Source organism: Glycine soja, chromosome 4 (genome assembly GCF_004193775.1).
Source record: "Glycine soja cultivar W05 chromosome 4, ASM419377v2, whole genome shotgun sequence".
Taxonomy (NCBI): Eukaryota; Viridiplantae; Streptophyta; class Magnoliopsida; order Fabales; family Fabaceae; genus Glycine; species Glycine soja.
In genome coordinates this window covers 45,384,986-45,408,265 of record NC_041005.1, presented here as the reverse complement: position 1 = coordinate 45,408,265, position 23,280 = coordinate 45,384,986, and the positions used below count along the sequence as shown (strand labels likewise).

At 32.3% G+C, this 23,280-nt stretch overlaps 2 protein-coding genes across 2 annotated transcripts; one reads left to right on the top strand and one right to left on the bottom strand.

Moving 5' to 3' along the window:
- Positions 1–169: 169 nt before the first annotated feature.
- Positions 170–1,292, bottom strand: LOC114409866. The gene is made up of 2 exons (XM_028373507.1): positions 988–1,292; positions 170–897 (listed from the first exon to the last, which is right to left on the bottom strand). Exons 1-2 carry the CDS (start codon positions 1,127–1,129, stop codon positions 455–457), a joined length of 585 nt encoding a protein of 194 aa, XP_028229308.1. The 5' UTR covers positions 1,130–1,292; the 3' UTR covers positions 170–454.
- Positions 1,293–13,381: 12,089 nt separating this feature from the next.
- LOC114409865 (DNA (cytosine-5)-methyltransferase 1-like) lies at positions 13,382–21,141 on the top strand. The gene is made up of 12 exons (XM_028373506.1): positions 13,382–13,609; positions 14,035–15,529; positions 15,822–17,322; positions 17,632–17,799; positions 18,479–18,677; positions 18,765–18,876; positions 18,971–19,118; positions 19,201–19,398; positions 19,509–19,787; positions 19,878–20,039; positions 20,115–20,333; positions 20,622–21,141. The coding sequence occupies exons 1-12, from the start codon at positions 13,573–13,575 to the stop codon at positions 20,757–20,759; spliced, it is 4,656 nt and encodes a 1,551-aa protein (XP_028229307.1). The 5' UTR covers positions 13,382–13,572; the 3' UTR covers positions 20,760–21,141.
- The last annotated feature ends 2,139 nt before the right edge of the window (positions 21,142–23,280 follow it).

Below are 23,280 nucleotides of genomic sequence, written 5' to 3'. Positions count from 1 at the left end.
AAGATACGTACCCGCTTAATATAATCGAAGTCTTACGGAAAGATAACGCATGTAGCCACAATTAACACGCAAAAATACCACCAAAAGCAACATGTCTAACACGTAACAGGAATTGTGGTCCCATGAGTCAAACGGCAATAGTAGTCTGTCGTTTTAAACCGCAGTTCGCAGAACCCTAATCTCGAAATCAAGAGTCCGTAGTAACCAATATTTCCAAAATTAAAGAAACTCAGGCTCAGGTTAAAAAAATTAGAACCTCAACTCATCCATGTCTAAAGTTTTATCAAAATTAAAAAAAATATTAATTGTATTTAAGAGTCCACTCTTTCTCTCTATTTTATTTTTTTTGGTCCTTTGATATTTTTCGTCGTCATCATCGTTTGTATGGAATCAACTTCGTAATAGCGATTCTCTTGCAGCTGTATTTACAGTGAATAAAATCGGTTCGTTCGCCTCAGTGGCAGTAATAATTGCAGTGAGGTCCACGGTACAGGAACCTAGGGCTCCCATCGAACTGCGTGTAGCAACATGCCTTCGCCGCGCCGATAGCATACACAACCGGCGGGCGGTTGTGGCGGCCGATGCGGTGGAACGCCGCGTACGGCAGCGATTCGGTGGAGGTGTGCGGCGATCCGGACGGAGAGTGTGTGGCGCTGGACGACGCCGACGCCGACGATGGAACAGGCGAAGCTTTCTTCATCGATTTCGGCGGCGAGAGAACGGCTTTGATCTTCAACGGATGCGCCAATTTCAACGAGGAACGGTCGTATTCTTCGATTATGCTAGCGAGATCTTCGTCGTTGGTGATGGATATCAAGGTCTCCAAGTCTCCCTTGGGTAATTGACACCGCAAGATCACAGACGAACCACAAAATACGCGTAGCTTCACCATCAATTCTGCACAACGAAGCAACGAATCGTCAAATTCATGAAACAGAGGAAGATAAAAAAAACGCAAAACGAAGGCTAAGGGAAAAAGGAATGAACCTGGAAAGGAAATGGAACGGTCGACGGTGAGGACTCTGGTGTGGCCGCCGACGTAACGGAGTTCGCCGTCGGTGGCGCGTGGGAGAATCTTGCCGCCGTAGCTACAGAGAAGCTTGATAGTTTGAGCGGGTTTGGATTCCATGACTCGTTCTCGCTACTCAGTGAGTTAATTTGTGTTGAAGGAAAAGAAAAATTGGAATTGGAAGATTCTAGAAAGAGAGAGAACTGAGGAAGGAACTCTGGAAGTGTTTTTTTTTCTGCTCCTCCGGCGTTGGAGGCTTAGGGCTTGAAAACTCTGGGCTGTGCCTTTGGGGTTTATTTATAGGCGCAAATCGAAGAACAAGCCCACGCGTTATTACTTTCCACTATCTTTTTTCTTAATGACGTAACGAAACAATAGAACCGTTGATTATAAAAATTTAAGAGATATTTAATAAATTTATACTAGTACTAGTACTATTTATTAAATATATTGTTAACTATTTTAAAAATAAATATTGAATATATTTTGCATTTAATAGAATACTTCTTTATTAAGGGTTTTTCATTTTTATTTAATAAACTAATTTTATTGAAAAATAATTAGTACAAAAGAAAAATAAAAATAAAACTGGGAACCTACCTGGAGTGTTTGTTAAGTGAGTAATAATGACGGTCAATTCAGACTATTCCCATATATGCGGATATTCCTTTCTTTTTGCTTTCCGAGAAGGAAAACCGAAGTTCAGATTTAAAAATAAATAAAAGTAGGAGAGTGGATACAGTGTTATGAAACCGGTTTAGCCCGGGCAGAATGAGCCTAATTGGAACCTAATGATTTAACGGGACCGATTTTATTATTGAACCATTTATGCATATGATCTAGATTGATTCAGTCAAATTCGGGCCAATTTTGAGAAATTCTGGCTCAATTTTACAAACTGAAACTAGATTATACACCCAAAAAAAAATATCACATCTATGTTTTGATATCTCATTATTATTTTAGATTTTAGAATATAAATAATATTTTTAATTAAATGATATTAATTATATATATTTATATATAATAGATAAATATATAATTTTAAATTTTTAATATATATGGAATCAAATTGAATCAATTATTAACTCATCAATTAAACTACTAACTTATTGACTCATTGTCTTTACAGAGTCAATGATGGGACTAATTTTTATAAGGTAAAATTATATATTTGGTTTTCTAATTTGTCTCTAATTTTAATTTTGGTTCCCTTTTAAAATTATTGACAAATTTTATCCTTCCATTTTATCCAATCACACAATCTTGGTTTCCCAATCTCGAATTGGACATTGATGGTCACTTGTCACATTCTTATTGAATAATGATTATCACGTGTGATATGATTGACCAATGACAATACCAATGCATTTCATCTTTCATGAATTCAAAATTCAATAAGAATATGACACATGACAATCATTATTCAATAAGAACATCACACATGACAGTCATCATTTAATAAAAACATGACATATAACAGTCAACATTCCTATGTAATAGTCAATGTCCAACTCTAAATTAGGGGACCAAGATTGTATGATTGAATAAAATAAGAAAACAAAATTCATCAATCATTTTAAAAGAAAACCAAAATCAAAATTATAGACAAATTAAGGGATAAAAATGTAATTTTACCTTTTTATAACCATGCCTGGCTACCCAATTAAGTTAAGATGGGTGGCCCATTCTGGTATAGCGATGAGCCACGCTTCGTGACCGAGAAGAGGCAAATTTACTTTAGAGGGTTTCTTTTAGAAACAATTTATGCAATGAGGTCTCATTTATAACAAATTACAGAGGGGGTTCGTTTCTTACGTGGGTGCCGCCGTTGACACTGACGGGAAGCTTGAACCGCCAGTGCCAATGGCGGGATAGTGGATACCGCCAGTCGCAGCAGCGGGACAGGTAAGGGGTAAAACGTGTACCGCCATTTCTCCTGGCGGGACATGCCTACGTGGGCAGTCCCGCCTTTGGAGCTGGCGGGATAGGGGCATATAATTCTCTCTATCCTGTTACGTTATTACGTTTGCAAATTGGAAGCTTTATTAGTTCTAGTCTTTCTTTTCCCAAAATGTGGAAGCAGGAAAAGGCAAACAAATGACGAAAAGGTGAGGCTCATTATCTTTTTCATGGTTTAGCTTTTTATTTAGAAGACTGAAAACATTTTTGTGGGAATCAAACTAAAAAATTATTCTGTTCAAACATAGAAGATGGAAAATAGAAAAAACTCTTTCATGCACAAATTAAACAATTTTTTTCTCAATTTTTTTATCTTTTTGTTTTAAATTGTTTTATAATTTTAAACACATTTTTTATTCTTCTTTCTCTACAACTATACAAGAAGAGAACAATACTAATTTTCTTATCTTTTATTTCTTTCTTATCATACAATTTGAAAAAAAAATCATTTATATATTTTCTATTCCTTTTCCTTCCTTATTTTTCTCTTCTTACACTTTTTTTCCATAAATCAAACATACCGTTTTCTATATAATAATAATAATTTTAAACCACTCTACGTGGACAGGTTTGATGGGCCTGAAGCTTGGAGAGTGATGTTGAATGATGAGACTCAAGCCTGATGATGCAGCTAGGGTTCACATGCACCTGAAATTTTTTTTTATGCAGGGCTAGGGAGGAGAGAATAGGGCACTGTTTGCATAAGGAAATCAGAAATCACATGCATGCATGGGAGCTTAAAGAGCTAGGCATCTAGGAGGTGACCATACAGAGTTACTTTAATAATGGTGTATAAATTTGCTACGTAGCTTTTTTGCTAAAAAATTTCTTTAAATAGAGCAAACTTCAATCATTCTTTGCACTTACATAAATTTGAGACTGAAGAGAGTATTGTGAAAGAGGAAGAAAGAGTTTTGAAGTTTGATTCTATAGTAAGGATGTTTTATATTTATTTAATTAAAGTTTTCTTTCATTTTGTTTATTTATGATGTACAAATTTTTTATTTTGAAGTAACAAATATTATGGTTAGAATGAAATTTGAAGCTCAAATTTAAGTGTATTAATTTTGTAAATTACATTTTAAATTTAAAAAATATTAGTAGTAATTATTTGTAAGCCTTTTTGTTAATGGTTTTTGCGTCTAAAGTATTATTTGACATATAATTTAATTTAAGACAAAAAATAATTACATGCTATTTCTTAAGTATTTTGTGGTGTGTTCTGAGTACGAAGTTTTATTTTACTTGTAATAAAATTTAGTATAAGTTAAGAAAAAGAAATTTTAATTTTAATTATAAAAACAATAACAAAAATATTACCAATTTTAAAAGTCCCGTCATTTAAATTTACTAACATGGGAATAACAATTTTTCGTTACTATATTTATTAGTAATTTATTGATTTTTAATAATCTTAAAAGAAGTTTACTTGGATTTTTAGATTATTTTATACTAGATCAGTTCTAATACTTGTCAAGTTTTCAAAAAATAATAGGTGAATATTTTATCTCTCCAAGCAATCACTAGTGCAGAAAATTAAAAAATATAATTGAATTAATTCTTTAACAGTCACTAATTTTGTATCTCTTTGTTTTTATCACATATATCATATTAGTTATTATACTTGAATTGTATATATTTCTTTTATCTCCTTGTCTCACTAACTTTCAAATTAGTTGTTCACCGAGTATTTTTTGCCTTACATATACGTGCATGTAATTTAATTAATTAACCATTGAGACTATTAAGTGGAGATGGAGGAAAAATTACGCTCTTATTTGTCTGTCTCCTCCACTCCTATATATAGACAATATACTGTCCTACTAATTTTCTCATATGTATATATATGATATATCCTTCATTACCGAATATATGTCATTTGAGTTAAGTAAAGTAAGTTGTTCTTGTTAATTAGTACTGAAAAACGACTTCGAAGATACAAATATTGGGGCGCCTAGGCATGTTGGCCATGTGCCGTCTGAAATTTTTTTAAGTGTAATCCTTTCATTTATAACCCTTCCATTTTGTGTCTGTCTGGAATTTTTTTGAAGTTGAGGAATTTTCCATAAATTATTTAATTAGAGTACTTTTTTTTAGAATAAAGTATGAATGTGTAGTTTAAGTTTAATAGAGGAAGCAAATAAATATTTTATATTTAATTGAAGTAATGATTTTATTTGTTAGACTAATATTTGAAGCTAAAGTTTAAGTGAATTAATTTTTTTAATTAGAATTTTTATTATAAAATTAGTATGAGTAATTATTTATTTTAAAACTACTATTGATATGATTAATTATTTTTAATTTTGATGATGTAGGTATATCATGAATTCAATTATTACAGTGTTGTATTTCAACGGAAGAGTATATGAAGATAATGATGGTGTAATATTTGAAGGCAGTAAAAAGGCCATTCAGATTAAACACGGAATTAGTTTCAATGCTTTGAAAAAAAAAATGGAGATAAGGTAAAGTTAGAAAATAATGAAATTATTTCTACTATAAGTTGTAGATTTTTAGTTTCAGGAAAATATGTTGCGTTGCAAATTTCTGATGACGAAGATGTTGAAACTATGATAGAAAGTTTTCAACAACAACAATAAATGTCAGTTCTGGAATTGTACGTAGAAAATGATGTTGCAGGTGGTTCGATGTTTCATGCTGCAAATTCTGTTACGTCATGTGGACGTAATGTATCTCATCATGAGTCGGAACTACCAAGAAATATAAGCAATTTACATGATGATGAAGATGATGATGATGATGATTACCTTGCATCTAACTCATACATTGAAGAGTCTTTCGATGAAGATGATAGTGATGATGAAATATCTGATACAGACGATGAAGTCACTGACTCCCAATAATTTCACCTTCTTGTGGTCTGACTCCCAATAATTCCTCACATAAATCAGCCCAATCAAGATTTGTTGGACCGATTAATGGTAAACCGTCCACACTTATACCTAACAACACAGAGACGTGTTGTAGAGTGATAGTACACTCTCCGCATCTCATGTGAAACGTATGTGTTTCCGGCCTCCATCTTTCTATCAGAGCACTAATTAGTGAGACATTTATTTTTAAGTATCCCATCTTGATAATCCACCCGAAAACAGATTGTTGAAGAAAAGGAAAGATTTGTTCTGGAATTTTTCTTCCTCATATGTAATTTCCTTTCTTCTTCCTCATTTCAAACATGTTCTGAAACATGCTTAGGTTGCATCCATAATACATCAATATCGATGGGGCCAGATTTAATGTTAATATGTGATGAAGATGATGATGAAGATACCATTGCTACTGCAAAATAAAATAATATTAAATTATGTGAAGAAAACTTTAATTTATTAGTAAACTTTAAATATATAACAATAAATTTGTAAAAAATCAAACTGGGCAATTTTTAATATATTCTATACATAAATTAAAATACATGTGAAGAAAACTTTAATTTTTTAGTAATTTTTTTTCTACAATTAACAAATAAATAATTGAATAAAATATGGACTAAGAAATTATTTATAATACAAACAAATATTGAAATGCAAAAAATCATTTCAATAATATATATACAAAAATAATAATAATAATGTACAATGTATCATATATTTAATCACTTAAATTTTCTAAAACAAATAATATTAACATACAAATTAAAACTAACAAATAATATATATACCATTCTAACTAAAAAATAATTAACTCAAATAATATTAAATTATCAACTCATTTATTTAAAATACAAAATTATAATACTAAAAAGATAAATTTACGTGTGTCAAGTGTCTAATATTACAATTATTTATTTAAGTGTCAAATATTTAATATTACAAAATCTAAAAATTTAGGTGTGTCTAAAATTTATAAATATATACCTAAAGCTAATATTAACTTGTGCCTAATACTAAAAAATCTAATATTACGTATCTCATCCTAAAGTATCATGCATGTATATATATTTATTAGACTAAACTATCATCCATTTAAATATATACATAATACTACAAAAGCTAATATCACATGTATAAAATTTAAGAATATACACAACAACTAAATATATATACACGTAATATTTTTATACTACCTAAACAAATATATAATATTCTTTTCAATTATACTTACTCATACAATTTTTTTACGAGAGATTAAGTTATAAAATAATTTCTTATTTAAAACTCATAAGAATAATTAGTTTGTCAAACCCGACAAAAGTACATCATATATTTTAATTCTAGGAATAATTAAGAATACAATTAATTTAGATTCTATACAACATATGTAATATACAAATAAAATAAATTTAGAAAAATAATTGAAACAAGTTGATAAGAAAGAATAATTATTTTAGAAAACTTTATATTTCTTGAGTTAGAATATATTTTATTTTACAGATATTTCTAGAATTCATAATAAAATTCTCATTCTTTGATAAAAAAAATTAATAATAATATTCTATGCTATGCTGTAATTACTACTAATACTAAAATATTATATACAATAACCAAATAACATCTAACAATATATACAATAACAATAACTAAATAAAATTTTAATTCTAACTAACCAAATAATATTTTCATACTAACTAACCTATATTTATTAATAAGTAAAAAATAATAACACAATAGCTACTCATACCAACTAATTTAAACTTAAAACTTTTGTTAATAATAACTAACCTACTATTTACATACTAACTAACTTAGAATATTTGTTAATACTAATACTAACTAACTTAAACTTATAATATATAATAGCATATTTACTTTTAAAATACATACCAGGAATTTAAGGGCACTTGAAGGGCACTTGAAGGATGAAAGCACAGAACAACACAAACACAATAATCTCTCAAACTCAAGAAGAAGAAAGAAAGAGAAAGCAAAGTAAGCTATGTAAGCATAAAGAATGAGTTCAACATTTTTTTTATAGCTGAAAACTTAAACCCCAACCCCAACGTTCAAATTTTTTTAACGTTCAGATGCTATATAGTATAGCCTTTTCAGAACTGAAAGCTAAACATATTACAAGGTGCAGACCATGAAAGCCTTCAACGTGAACCCTAGGTGCAGACTTAGGCTTTTCAGAACTGAAACAAAGCTTGAACACGTGAACCATGGGTGCAAACGTGCAGTCCCATCAAGCCTATCCCGCAGAAGCCAGTGGCGGGATCCCTCTCTCCCCCTATCCCGCTACACACACTGGCGATACCACCTCCCGCAACACCCTCTCTCCTATCCCGCCAGCTCCAAGGGCGGGACACCCTCTCTCTCTCCTATCTCCTCCCATCCCGCCAGCAGCAATGGCGGCACCCCTCCCCCTCTCTCCTAGTCAGCCCCTATCCCGCCATTGCCACTGGCGGTTCAAGCTTCCCGCCAGTGTCAATGGCGACACCCACGTCCAAAAGTGACCCCCCCTGAATTGTTTTAAAACAAACCTTGTTCGGTAAATAGTTTTCAAAACCAACCCTCCTTCGTAAATTTGCCACCGAGAAGATTCTAAAAATTGGAGCCAATACTAGCCTATTGTTGAAGTGTGGAGTAATTAACATGGATACAATTGACTTTCAAAAAGGTTAAAGAGAAATTATATTAAAATGTGTGTTTTATTAAACAGTGTAAAAATTAATTTTTAACAGTGTAGTAAATCATGTTTAAGATGTATATATTATTTGTATTTTCTTACAAAAATATTTTATATTTTTTAATGCAAATGTCTCGTTATTTCATTTATAATAATAAAATCAATACAAGATGAAACAAAGTTAACCTAGCTAAACTAAAAAAGAAATGTAACAAAGTTAAAAACATGTCTACATACATAAAATCTAAACATATTTACTAGAAAATGGACGACTCAGTTGGTTTGACAACGAACAATTTGATTATTAATTGTTTGTATTTTTAACATGCAGTATCTTGTATCATTGATTTCAACACTCAATTGACATAATCAAAAGTATACAGTATTTGTAGCTTTAAGGACTGTAATTTCTCAGACAATGAGACTTCAATTTGGCAATTTTAGACTAAAAAATTCACAATTAAATCATATCACTCATTTTAAAAAGAAATATCGTTCATAATAATTAAGTGCGTAATTCCAATCACTATCCCAATCTTATCGTTCTTCATACAAGCAACATACTTTAAAAGGATACACTCTCCTTCCATACAAAATAATTGTACACTAAGGAGTACCTCAATTATGTTCTTCTAAACTCTATTTTTTAGACCTGAACTAACTTTAGTACAAAAGACCCCTATCTAGAGGCTCAAGGGACTTCTCCCTTTAGACATGTAATCTTTTTAGAGTCTCTACGTTCTATCAATAATAAGAACATGCTTACTTGATCGTTGGAATGTTTGCTAGTGGACGCCGTAATGTATAGTAACATTCATATATGGAGTTCCCCATTACTTTATTGCTAACACATTTCCAATTATGGCTTGTGTGACTCTCTTTAACCATCTCATTTTAACTTCACATTATCTTTGCACACAAGACAACAAATGAAAAATGAAACTTTTCTATCATCTCATTGGCGCATCTTTGATCATCGGTTTAATTGTTATTTTGATTTTCTGGTTTACTTTTTTTAGAATTAATTTGGTTCTCTTATTATTGAGGGTTGGCACATTTATAAATTATAAACTAGTTAAAATAATTTATAAAATGTACAGTAATAAAATAAATTTATTTATTAAATGATTTAATTTAATTAACAATTGGCATTTATAATACTCGGTTGCTTCTTGCTTAAATAGCTTATTTATTTTAATTTTGTGAGTCTTAGATTTAAGTATTTTACACAAAAATATACTCCAAGGTTAATGTAGTTAAAGTAACTGTTTAACTTAATTTTATGATCTTATAATGCTTGAAAATATATTATTAATTATAAATTTAGTTAAGCAACAATACTTGTATAATCAATCCAATCATTTACTCGGATGAAAAAAAAAAATAAACAACTTTAATCCAAGTAACTCATGTAAATAGAGCATCGGAATTTATCAAACTCCAACACTAGAGAATATGCTAAAAGTTTTGCCTAAATTCAGTTTATCTTAGGATGGCATAGGTGACCAAGAAATAGAAATCACGCTATCACTTTTTGTCCTTTCTTTTCTTTTTAACATTTAGTTTCTTCCATTGTTTTCCTTTTTTCACTTTCTTGCGGATTTGAAAACCCAATCCATTCAATTGGGACCGCGAATACCAGAAGACTTGTGACTGACGACAGATTCTTTATAAAGATATGATCTTAAGCAACGTTCTTTTTCTTTTTGGTTTTGGTATACTGTTAAACAATATTCTGCTAGCTCGTTGGTTGGAAAAGGATTCATAAAATAAATATATAAAAAATGTGTAGTCCTGCTTAAAATTTGTTCAATATATTCTATATGACTTGCTACAAGCAGAAGCCACAATACACAATATATTTGCACCACAATATATATAAAAAGAGTAAATTACATTTGCTTGTGTTTTTCTCAAATTATATCTGATTTTTTTTTTACATTATTTTTATCTCTTTTGTTAATGTTATTAACTATATTGTGTTAACATCTTTGTTACACTCAATTTACACATGATACTCTTTTTTTTTTTTTTTATCCTTCTTTTGCTAACGTTGTTAACTAACGTCAATTAAAGTATTTGAGTAGACGAAATTGTTCTAATATCTTTGTTAAATACTCAATAACAAAATAATAATTGATCTTTTGACGGGACATTTCTTAAGACAATAACAGTTTTTCTTTAATAGTTGATTCTTACTTCATTGTTGCTAACACTTAAAGAAGTTGCAGTTCAGGATTGAGACATTATATTAAACACATCACCATCAAAAATAAATATTTAAAAAAGGAGTTAAAAACACAAATACAAGAGCAAAACACTAAAATTAGAAGATAGAGAAATAAGAGAAGCAAAATATAAGAGGTCTCTTGAAGTTGCAAGAGAGAGAAATAAGAGAAGCAACGCAAAGAGTGACATTAGCATTAAAGAAAAGAAAAAAAAAATAACTTCCATTTTTTTAAAAATTGAGGTTAACATTAAAATTCAACATCAATTTTTTAATAACAGAGATTAACAAAATTAGTTTATTTACAAAAATGGATGTTAACAAAATTAATATTGATTTTTTAAAAATTGATGTTAACAAAATTATTTTATTTACAAAAATGTCATTGTTTTTTTTTATAAAAAATAGACGTTAAAATAATAATGTTGAAAGTATTTTTTTTAGCAGGGAATGTTGTTTGTGGTCCATTAGTAAGCTTTTCTAGCATTGAAAAAGGTTGGAAATATATTGCATTCTTTTAGTACTATAAGGCAGAATGGGTTTCCTGTCATTGATGAACACCTTTGATAGATGAACCAAAATTATGTGGGCTTGTGCTATTAGGTCTCATTTACTAGTGTTACTAAAGGAAAATATTTTTTCAAGAGATGGTAATTTCATAGATCAAAGTATTTTCCAAAGAATTTCTACTTCAGATTTTGGAAAGGCATGATTAAGAAAGGTGATCACACTAGAGAGTCTTGATATTGAAGAAGAAGAGATGGATATGTGTGTTGATCTCCATCCCATAACCAATGCACCCCCTTAGGCCAAAGTTGCTATTCTTTTCTGCCAACATGGACTCAGGCATATATGTGTTGTTCCAATTAGCCAATGGATATGATATTCTTTCTTTTCCCTCCCAAAATACGTTATTATATACCCTTCACTGGAATATGTCATTTGCATTCTTTCACATGCAAACATTTCATTTTTCATATCTTTCTGTACCATTTATTTGAAGATTCCAAAATGAATAAACCATCAATTTTGTCATTGAAGTATGGCCCTTTCTTTCTCATAAATTGTCCCAAAAGTAATAAAAGTATTTAGCTAATCCCCGTAGTATTGAATATTTATCAATTTGGTCCTTAAGTTTATGTATTTGAGAAAAATTTAGGGATCAATTTGAACAATTTTTTTAATGTTTGGAGGATTACTTAGCATGATATACAATACTTGTGGCACTACTCGAGTAATTATATTTTATTTTTTACATTAGCCATCATTCAAAAGAAAGGGTAATAGTTTGAGGACAAAATTAATGACTTACTCATTACAAAATAGACTCAAGGGGCATTTAGAAAAACTTATTTTAAAATTAGCTCTTTTTAGCTTGTTTCAATAAGCTTGACATCTTTCTGTACCATTTAATAAGAGTTTATTGAAATGCATCCCTAATAGTATTACATTACAACTTAATTTGCTTATGCAAAATATGTTGATAATCCCTACATATTGCATAGACATCCAGTTGTTGAGATTCTAACAAGTCATGATTTTATCCAGAGCATGTTTTGGGACTTTACCCTGATATCAAGCCTCGCAAACGACAACGAGGGATCTCAGTGAAAAATATTATTTTTTCAGTGTTAAAGTGCTGCATCAATTAGTTGATCAAAAGTTTAATGTACAATACAATGCAGTAATTATTCACAAAACATTTGAAGCATAAATGCTGCATAAGATGTGACTGATGCATAGTTTTGATGCATGATTTAGCAACTGTGTCCATATTAAGATTGTTAATTTATTTAGATAGACTCTTTTTTTTTAAATGTAAATTATATTAAATCCAAAATGATATAACAATGTCCCCGTACAAAAGAAACTTAATCTTGTTAATAACTTCTATTACAGAAAATTGATAATCTTTAAAAATCAATTTATTCCTGGACAGCCAGATGCAGTAGACTGTAATTGCTATGGTCACACAACAAAATTTTCCTTGAATACCTCATGTGGATCTGTCCCTAATTAAAGAGTAAGTAATGTGTTGTAGAGAAATAAAGCGTCCGCGGAAATGAACCAAATCACGAATATGAGTCCAAACTTAGAGAGATTTTTTTGCACATTTAACTCCGCCTCATTTAAACATAAGAGACAAAAGAAACCCTTGTTCAAAAAAATTCTAATAATTACAAATTTAAAAATACTATATTTAGTATTATCTAAACAAGATTCATTTTATCAAACATATCTTTGAGCAAAAAAATATCCACATAAAAACATTGTATAAACTCATTTTTTTTTAAAAAAAACTTAAGTTTTTAAGATACTTTTAATTCAAACCTAAGATCATGAACTTTAATCGAAACATCCACTAGGAATTCTAAAATCCTGCGAAGGTGAAAGAGAAATTCCAAAATGCAATGACTTTTTCGATTTCATGTAAGCTTGTAACAAAAGCTTTTGATATTTTTTCTTTTCTAATTTTTAAATTCCTAAAATTTCAGTTTGAGGGGCGGGAAAAAAAAAAATTCTCTCTTCCAAAATTTGCGTCCCTCCCGCCAAAGAAAATGGTCCAATCTTATATAGTTGTGTGGAGGTAACCCTAAATTCAAAATATGCCCCTGCAACCCAAATCTTCTGAAATCCTAAACTAAGTTTCTGTGCTAAGTGCTAACCCTAATTCGTTATGGCAGATGGAGCGGTAGCAAGAGGGAGGTGACGGACGCTTTTCGGAGACGCAAATTGAGGAGTAGCCGCAAAGCCCAGAAAACGCCCTGAACCCTAATTCGTGGAAGACATGGGTTCAGCTTCTCTTCTAAATCCTTCTCAACCAGGTTATAATAACATTAACATTATTAAATCTTTTAGGATGTTAGTATTTGGTAATGCACGGATTGTGATGAAGGGCAAATAGATTTTAAATCTCTATGTAATTCTTTTTTTTAACACGAGAGGCAAAGATAGACTAAAAGGATGGAAAATATTTTGGAAATCTATTTGATGCTCGCATAGATAAGTATCATCTTTTATGTACCTGCTTTTGTATGATCATGTATGAAAGTTCTATGCCCTTTTTGTCCTTCTATATTTTACAGGCATAGTGGATGATTATGATGCTTATAAGTTACTTAGCAGTTCCTTCTGCCTCAAGCATGTCCCAATTGTCATTTGTTGTGTCCCCTATACCTGCATTACTGCTTACCTTATTTTTCTTGACAAAATTTTTGAATTTATGTCTTTTTTTTTTTTGGCTAAATAGGCGTTAAGAAGAATGACAAGAGCAAACAGAAATCGGTCGTTTCCAAAACTGAAGAGGAAGTTATGTTTAAAGATAAACAAAAGAAACGGAGTTTGTCGGAGAGCAGTGAGCAGACTGCTGCTATGCGCAAAATGCCAAAACGTGCTGCGGCATGTAAAAATTTGAAGGAGAAATCCTTTTTGATATATGAGAAGTCCTGCCTCATTGAAACAGAGAAGGATCATATTGTAGAAGAAGAAAGTCTGGCTGTCCGCATGACAGCTGGACAGGATAATGGTTGTCCAAATAGGCGCATTACAGAGTTTATCCTTCATGATGAAACTGGTAAATCCCAGCCACTTGAGGTGCTGGAGGTTGATGATTTGTTTATCACTGGACTTGTATTGCCACTTGAAGCCAGCTCTGGCAAGAAAAAAGAGAAAGGTGTTAAGTGTGAAGGCTTTGGTCGAATTGAATCATGGGATATATCTGGTTATGAAGATGGCTCTCCAGTGATATGGCTTTCTACTGAAGTTGCTGATTATGATTGCCAGAAACCTGCTGCTAGTTACAAAAAAGTTTACGATCTTTTCCTTGAAAAGGCCCGTGCATGTGTAGAAGTATACAAGAAACTTGCAAAGTCCTCTGGTGGTGACCCTGATATAAGTCTTGATGAGTTACTTGCTGGCATGGTGCGGTCTATGAGTGGTAGCAAATGCTTTTCTGGAGCTGCATCTATAAAGGATTTTGTTATTTCACAGGGTGAGTTCATTTATAAGCAACTTGTTGGTTTGGATATGACATCCAAGGCAAATGACAGGATGTTTGCAGATATTCCTGCTCTTATTGCTCTTAGAGATGAGAGTAAGAAACAAGTACATGCACAGGTAATGCCCTCAAATGGGAGTTTAAGGATTGATTCAGGAGTTGGAGATGAAGAAAACAAGAATCAGATGGATTCAGTAGCTTCTGTAAACGAGGAAGATGAGGATGCAAAGCTGGCACGGCTGTTGCAGGAAGAAGAGTATTGGCAATCTATGAACCAGAAGAAAAACTCCAGATCAGCCTCTGCATCGAACAAATACTATATCAAAATTAATGAAGATGAGATTGCCAATGATTATCCTCTACCTGTTTATTATAAAACCTCCCTTCAAGAAACAGATGAGTTTATAGTTTTTGATAATGACTATGACATATATGACACTCAAGATCTCCCTCGAAGCATGCTGCATAATTGGTCTTTATACAACTCAGATGCAAGATTGGTTTCCTTGGAACTTCTGCCTATGAAACCTTGTTCAGATATCGATGTTGCAATCTTTGGATCAGGTATAATGACTTCAGATGATGGAAGTGGGTTTCATCTTGATACTGAGGCTGGCAAATCTTCTTCCGTTGGTTCTGGAGCACAGGTTGCTGATGGAATGCCAATTTATCTGAGTGCCATAAAGGAATGGATGATTGAATTTGGATCATCTATGATTTTCATATCCATCCGAACTGATTTGGCCTGGTATGATGCCTCTTATCTAAAATAAATGCTATTTTTTTATATATATTTCAAATTTCAAATGCAATAGAATTAGAAATATCCATTTGATTATGTGGGTAGCAAACTCTCAATTGTCAATATAAGCTATTTGTAACCAAATTGTTGCAAGAAAAATGGGTTAACTGCAATGGATGAATGTCATATCATGTGAATGAAACATTTGCACATATTATTTGTAAATTCATCTTAGAATAGTTTGGTTCTAAATGTCAGAAAATGAAAACTAGGTTCATTCATACTTCATTCCTTTCAGGTATAGACTTGGCAAACCAGCAAAGCAGTATGCTCCTTGGTATGACACAGTATTGAAAACTGCAAGGCTTGCTATAAGCATTATCACCTTGCTGAAGGAGCAGAGCCGAGTATCACGACTTTCCTTTGGAGATGTCATCAGGAAAGTATCTGAGTTTGATAAGAAAGACGGTTCTTACATTTCTTCTGATCCATTGACTGTTGAGAGATATGTTGTTGTCCATGGACAGATAATTCTGCAACTGTTTGCAGAATTTCCTGATGATAAGATCAGAAAGTCTGCATTTGTGACGGGTCTTACAAACAAAATGGAAGAGCGCCACCATACCAAATGGTTGGTGAAGAAGAAGAAAGTTGTGCCAAGGAGTGAACCAAATTTAAATCCTAGAGCAGCAGTGGGTCCTGTTGTATCCAAGAGGAAAGCTATGCAAGCTACAACGACAAGGCTGATCAATAGAATATGGGGAGAGTATTACTCAAACCACTTGCCAGAGGATGCAAAAGAGGGAATTGCTAGTGAGTTAAAGGATGAGGATGAAGTGGAGGAACAAGAAGAAAATGAAGATGATGACAATGAGGAGACAATACTTTTGGAGGGAACCCCAAAGGCACATTCAGCTTCAAAGCAAACCAAAAAATTTTCTGCTGAAACAGAAATAAGGTGGGAAGGGGAACCTGAAGGGAAGACTAGTTCTGGATATCCTGTTTATAAACAGGCAATTATTCGTGGGGAAGTTATTTCTGTAGGAAGATCTGTGTTGGTGGAGGTTGATGAAACAGATGAATTTCCAGACATATATTATGTTGAATATATGTTTGAATCAAAGATCGGAAGAAAAATGTTCCATGGTAGGATGATGCAGCGTGGTTGTCAGACTGTTCTTGGCAATGCTGCTAATGAGAGAGAGGTGTTTTTGACTAATGAGTGCAGGGATTTGGGACTGCATGATGTCAATCAGACAGTTGTTGTAAATATTCAAAATAGGCCTTGGGGACATCAGCATCGAAAGGATAATATCATTGCAGATAGAGTTGACAGGGCTCAAGCAGAAGAAAGGAAGAAGAAAGGACTACCTACTGAATATTACTGTAAAAGCCTGTACTGGCCTGAAAGAGGTGCTTTCTTTAGCCTTCCACTTGATACTTTGGGGCTAGGGTCTGGTGTTTGCCCATCTTGCAAAATACAGGATGCTGAAAAGGAGAAGGATGTTTTCAAAGTAAATTCCTCCAAGTCTGGTTTCCTATTGAAAGGAACTGAGTATTCTCTTAATGATTATATTTATGTAAGTCCCTTCGAATTTGAGGAAATGATAGAGCAAGGAACTCATAAGAGTGGGAGGAATGTGAGGTTGAAAGCTTATGTTGTGTGCCAAGTGCTTGAGATTGTTGTCAAAAAGGAAATTAAAGAAGCTGAAATAAAGTCTACACAAGTCAAAATCAGGAGGTTCTTCCGACCAGAAGATGTATCAAATGAGAAGGCATACTGTTCTGATATACAAGAGGTATAAGCAACTTAAAAGTTAATACTTGAACTTGAATGAACCCATGCACACATGCACATAGGAGAGGTATCACAAATGATTTTACTGAAAGAGCAAGTAAAACTGGCTACAGCTTTTGTACCAGTCTTAGATAGCATGATTGTGTGGATTTTATAATATTATTTTTCCTAAGTCATCGGTGCTTGATCTGACTGTGATAAGTGAGCTGCTATTTGTGCATATTGCTCTTATAATTTGAGGATTGGTTCTACTTTGTTTATCTTGTCTATAAGTTTTATACTGATTTGCATTTCATAATTTATATTTTAGGTGTATTACAGTGATGAAACACATATAATCTCTGTAGAATCCATAGAAGGGAAATGTCAAGTCAGAAAAAAGAATGATATTCCCGAATGCAGTGCCCTTGGCAGAATGTTCCAAAATGTTTTTTTCTGCGAGCTCTTGTATGATCCTGCCACTGGGTCACTGAAGAAGGTATTGTGTATTTGGCCCTGTTAGACAAGTGTTAAGGTGCTTGTTAATCCAGCAGATAAATCTGCAAAAGTATTGGAATTTTATGGTTTATAGAATTTTCTGTTTTTCATTTTAAATGAGTATGGCCTATTTGGACTCATGTTATTGAACTCATTGTATGGATAAGTTCAATAACTGTATGCTGTGTTCTGTTCCCATTTTCATTTAATTACTGTCCACAACCTTTCTGTAGTTCTGAGTAAAAATGATTGCTTTGTGGAGTGTTGCTGTGTGATTAGAATCTATCTAAAGCTTGATCTTGTTGCCTGGTTTCACACAATATATACTTTTGGTAAAAAAAATATTCAGCAGCTTAAATTTATGTTATTCGAAAGTGTCACATTGTAGCAACTGAGGTTTTTCACCTGTACTAAAGATCAACTCAATCAGTTGCCATAATGACATTGTTCACTGGTATTATGAAAAACTCTATCTTGTTATTAGATCAATACTCAATTCAATCCAATTTAAAATCATTATAAATAATATCCTATCTGCCATTATTTTTGAAATAATTAAACTCAAATTAAGTATTTTGGTTTAGCTCAAGATAACAGACCATCATCAATTCAACAACAGGTGGAAGTATTAGGTATGGTTTTTCAGTAATTAACTATTTTCTTTTTCAATTGTTTGACAGTTGCCGGCTCATGTAAAAGTAAAATATTCAAGTGGACAAACATCTGATGCTGCAGCTAGAAAGAGGAAAGGAAAATGTATAGAGGGAGATGATGTTTTAGAGTCCCCAAATGAAGGAAAAACATTAAATGAAAAACGTTTAGCAACCTTGGACATTTTTGCAGGTTGTGGTGGCTTATCAGAGGGGTTGCAGCAGTCAGGTGATCTTAACTACATAATTATAGCAAGAAACCCAACTGTATCTGCTACCGATGCAAAATAAGACTTTTATTTCTAAAATGCTTCAGGAGTTTCATCAACTAAATGGGCTATTGAGTATGAAGAACCTGCTGGGGATGCATTTAAAGCTAATCATCCTGAGGCATTGGTGTTTATTAACAATTGCAATGTTATTCTTAGGTAAAGAATCTCATTTAGATAACATATTCCAGACCCTAAGGTTGAAAGGAGTGGAACCTATTTAAGTGACTGTTAAATTATTCTTGTTATGTAGGGCTGTAATGGAGAAGTGTGGGGACACAGATGATTGTATCTCAACATCCGAAGCTGCAGAATTGGCTGCAAAGCTTGATGAGAAGGAAATAAGTAGTTTACCAATGCCTGGACAAGTTGATTTCATCAATGGTGGTCCTCCATGTCAGGTCTCTCTAGCTGTTGGCTTTGTATTTATTGTGCTGATGAATATATTATAGGGTAATTGTTTAACACTTGTTTTGCTTTCAGGGTTTCTCTGGGATGAATAGGTTTAACCAGAGCAGTTGGAGTAAAGTCCAGTGTGAGATGATATTGGCATTCTTATCCTTTGCCGATTATTTCCGGCCAAGGTATTTCTTGTTGGAGAATGTGAGGAACTTTGTGTCTTTCAATAAAGGGCAGACATTCCGTTTAACTTTGGCTTCACTTCTTGAGATGGGCTATCAGGTAAGATTATGTTACTGTGTCTTTCTTCCTGAGTAATTGCACTTAGAATTGATGAATAGTATAGAACCTCAAGGAAGGAACTAATGAATGCTGATTTGCTTGTCTAAAAGGTGAGGTTTGGTATCCTTGAGGCTGGAGCATATGGGGTTTCCCAGTCAAGAAAAAGGGCATTCATATGGGCAGCCTCTCCTGAGGATGTGCTTCCTGAATGGCCAGAACCAATGCATGTCTTTTCGGCCCCTGAGTTGAAGATTACATTATCAGAAAATGTCCAGTATGCTGCTGTCCGCAGTACTGCAAATGGTGCTCCATTACGTTCAATAACTGTTCAAGATACTATTGGTGATCTCCCAGCTGTTGGCAATGGAGCCTCAAAAGGAAACATGGAGGTATATAAAATAGGAAAGATACATATCTTATATTCTTCCATAATGAGTTTTCTCTACACTCACTAATTAACTGGGTTTTATGTTGCATAGTATCAAAATGATCCAGTCTCATGGTTTCAAAAGAAGATTCGAGGTGATATGGTTGTCTTGACTGATCATATATCAAAGGAGATGAATGAATTGAACTTGATTCGATGCCAGAAAATTCCCAAGAGACCAGGCGCTGATTGGCGTGACCTTCCAGAAGAAAAGGTGAAGTTAAATATTTGAGTTTTAGCATAACATTTTTTGTGATCTATCTAATATGTGAAATCTAATGAAATGCAGATAAAATTGTCTACTGGACAAGTTGTTGATTTGATACCATGGTGCTTGCCAAACACGGCTAAGCGGCACAATCAGTGGAAGGGACTGTTTGGCAGGTTGGATTGGCAAGGGAATTTCCCAACTTCCATTACTGACCCTCAGCCAATGGGGAAGGTTGGAATGTGCTTCCACCCTGACCAAGATAGGATTCTTACTGTTCGTGAATGTGCTCGGTCTCAAGTATGTCCATAACTCTAGTTGTCACCCTAAATGCTTTGATAAGAAATGAAATCCTAACAAGTTGGAATTTCTAATATTTGTGAACTATTATGGATAATTTTGATCATGTTACCTTAATAGAGATGTCCTAGAAATTAGTTTCTATGATTAAGTAGTGAGCATAATAATGTTTAATAAGTAAATAGAAAACTATAGTCCTTATGATCTCGGCCTAAAAAATAGGAATATATTATATAATTTGATATAATTTTTTATACCTGAGCATATTTTACATCTTTATGAATGTAGGGCTTCCCAGATAGCTATCAATTTGCTGGCAATATCATACACAAGCACCGGCAGATTGGTAATGCTGTGCCTCCTCCTCTGGCATCTGCATTGGGGAGAAAGCTCAAGGAAGCAGTGGACAGTAAGAGCTCCACTTAGAAGATGGGGCTTCTACATTTTTTGAAATATCATGCTTATTGTATTCATATCAGTCACCAAGATATTGCAAATCATTATTCAGGGTTCCAGAAACTAGAAACCCTTGTATATAGTGATATCCATTGGTCATTTGTTTTGAGGCTAATTCCTTGTTTAACTTTCCTCAACCAAGGAATTGTATGGATGATGTTATGATGTTCATTTTCTATCAACTAGTATTTTCTTGATTAGATAATATTTTGGCTGTTTATGACAGAAATGGCTGGGAATTTAGAATTACCTCCCAATGTATATAGTTGACAATTGAGACCAATTTTGTCATTTTTTTTAACTTGTTATGAATATTTGTTGTTGCAAGTATTTGGCTAAGAACTAAAAAAAAGGTAATACCTTCTTTCCATATCTTTTGATGTTTTAGCTTTCAATTTTTTTTTCTCAAAACAATGATGTTTTAAACTTTCAAAGTCTCTTTGATTTTTTTTTTCTCAAATATATTCTTATTTAATACTTAATACTAATAGTGTAAGTATCAAAAATAAAATTTTAAAGGACATTTTAGTCCAAATACAAACATTTTTAGTTCCATTAAATGTTTCTTAATCTATGTATAATAATTTTAAACATCAAAAGATATGAAAAGGAGATAGTATTTGATTAAGAAACTTGCATAATGTTTGAGTACGAGGTAACAATTATTTAGTGAACTAATTTATCTCATTGACTTTTTACAAGTTAGTATAACTCTCTTTTAGATTTTGGTTATAGTGTCTAAACTTATTATTTTCTTTTCCATTTTAAAATATTCATTAAATATTTCTAATACTATCTTGTATGATATAAGCTTTTCTAAATATTAATTTTTAAAATAATTGTTTTCAATTCATTTCTAACCTATCAAATTATTTTTGCCAAACAAACCCTAAATTTGATCAAATTCATGATATAAGCTTTTCTCAAACTAAAAAAAACTTGTATGATTTTTTTCAAGGAAATTGATATTCTCATTATCACTTTTGCTATTCTTAATATTACTTTTTTGAAAAGGAGTAAGAATAGACAAAAATATTCCTCTACATATTTTCTTCTCTTCTTCTCCTTCTCTCTTCCCCCATTCTTTTATCGCCCTTTCCCCTTCCCCTTCCATTTTTTCTCATTTTTTTTATATAAAATAGAAATATGATTTTGTTGTATTTCTAAGTTAAGAATCACAATGGAATCATACTTTTATTGTGTTTTTTGGAAAACACCACAACAAAAATACAATTCTATTGTGATTTTCAACCTAGAATACAATGAAATTACATTTCCATTGTGTTTTTTGTTTGTTTTGAAAAACAACTAATGAAAGTATGATTCCATTGTGTTATTGGATGAATAATACAATAAAATCGTACTTCATTTGCGTTAATTAACGGAATCATGATTTCGTTGTGTTATTTGAGGGTGAAATTCCATTGTGTTAAGTGGAGGTGATGAAAAATTACACACCAAAATCTTCTTTTTTGTTATTGAATTGGAAGGTGAAAAAAAAAAACACAACCAAAACATGATTTCATTGTACACTTCTACAATAGAAATGTATTTTTATTGTGTATTTTTCATCCCCCAATTGCACACTAAAAAAAGACAATTCTGTTATTCAAACTTTCAGGGAGACAATTTTGGAATATGCATAAAATGCATCCACCTGGATAGTGTCACTAGCAAAAGTGATAGTGCCAATAACATTACTTTTTTTTCATTGATATGATTAAAGTCATTCTCGAAAATGTGGCCTAAAAGGCATATTAATCCCCAAATATTTGCCAATATTTGGTGAGTGCTTTATGCCAAGAGTAACCTAAAGCGTTGCTTTAGTGGAATCACGAACACCTCTGGAGGAAATGGATTTTGAGTTGTCAAAGTTTACTTTTAGGCCAGAAGTTACACAAAATTGGTTAAAGGTGGATGTTACTATCTGCACCTACTCCTCCGTAAAGAATAGGTGAGAAAGAGTAAGGCCCACCATCACATAGGGATATAGGTCTCCATGCATTAGTTTCACATAATTCATGAATCTTCTTCAGTGTCAGTCTCTCCATGCAGAGAACAAAAAGATAAGCTAATAAAGAATCAACTTAGATAGTATAGTAAAAGAAGAATGAGAGATAATAAATAAAAAGAAAAAAAATGGGAGAGATTAGTAAGATCACAGTTTCACCTTAATCGTAGACACATGAATTAATCAAAAGAAGAATATAATTAAAATGAGTTTTTATTGTAATTGATTAATAAAGCAAGAGCGGGAGTGACGCATGCAGCAAATAGTGCCTTGGACCATCATATGTTCACCTTAATCGATATATAAACCACTGAGTTTTTCTGCATATTGCAAACACATGAATTTTAGGAATTTATATTTTGAATATTTTATTATAAAATTAAGTTACCAGTCAAATTTAGTGTGAAATTTTAGATCTAACACATAAGTTATTTAAAGTTATTTTAACTCATAATCAATTATGAATAATTCTGTAACATA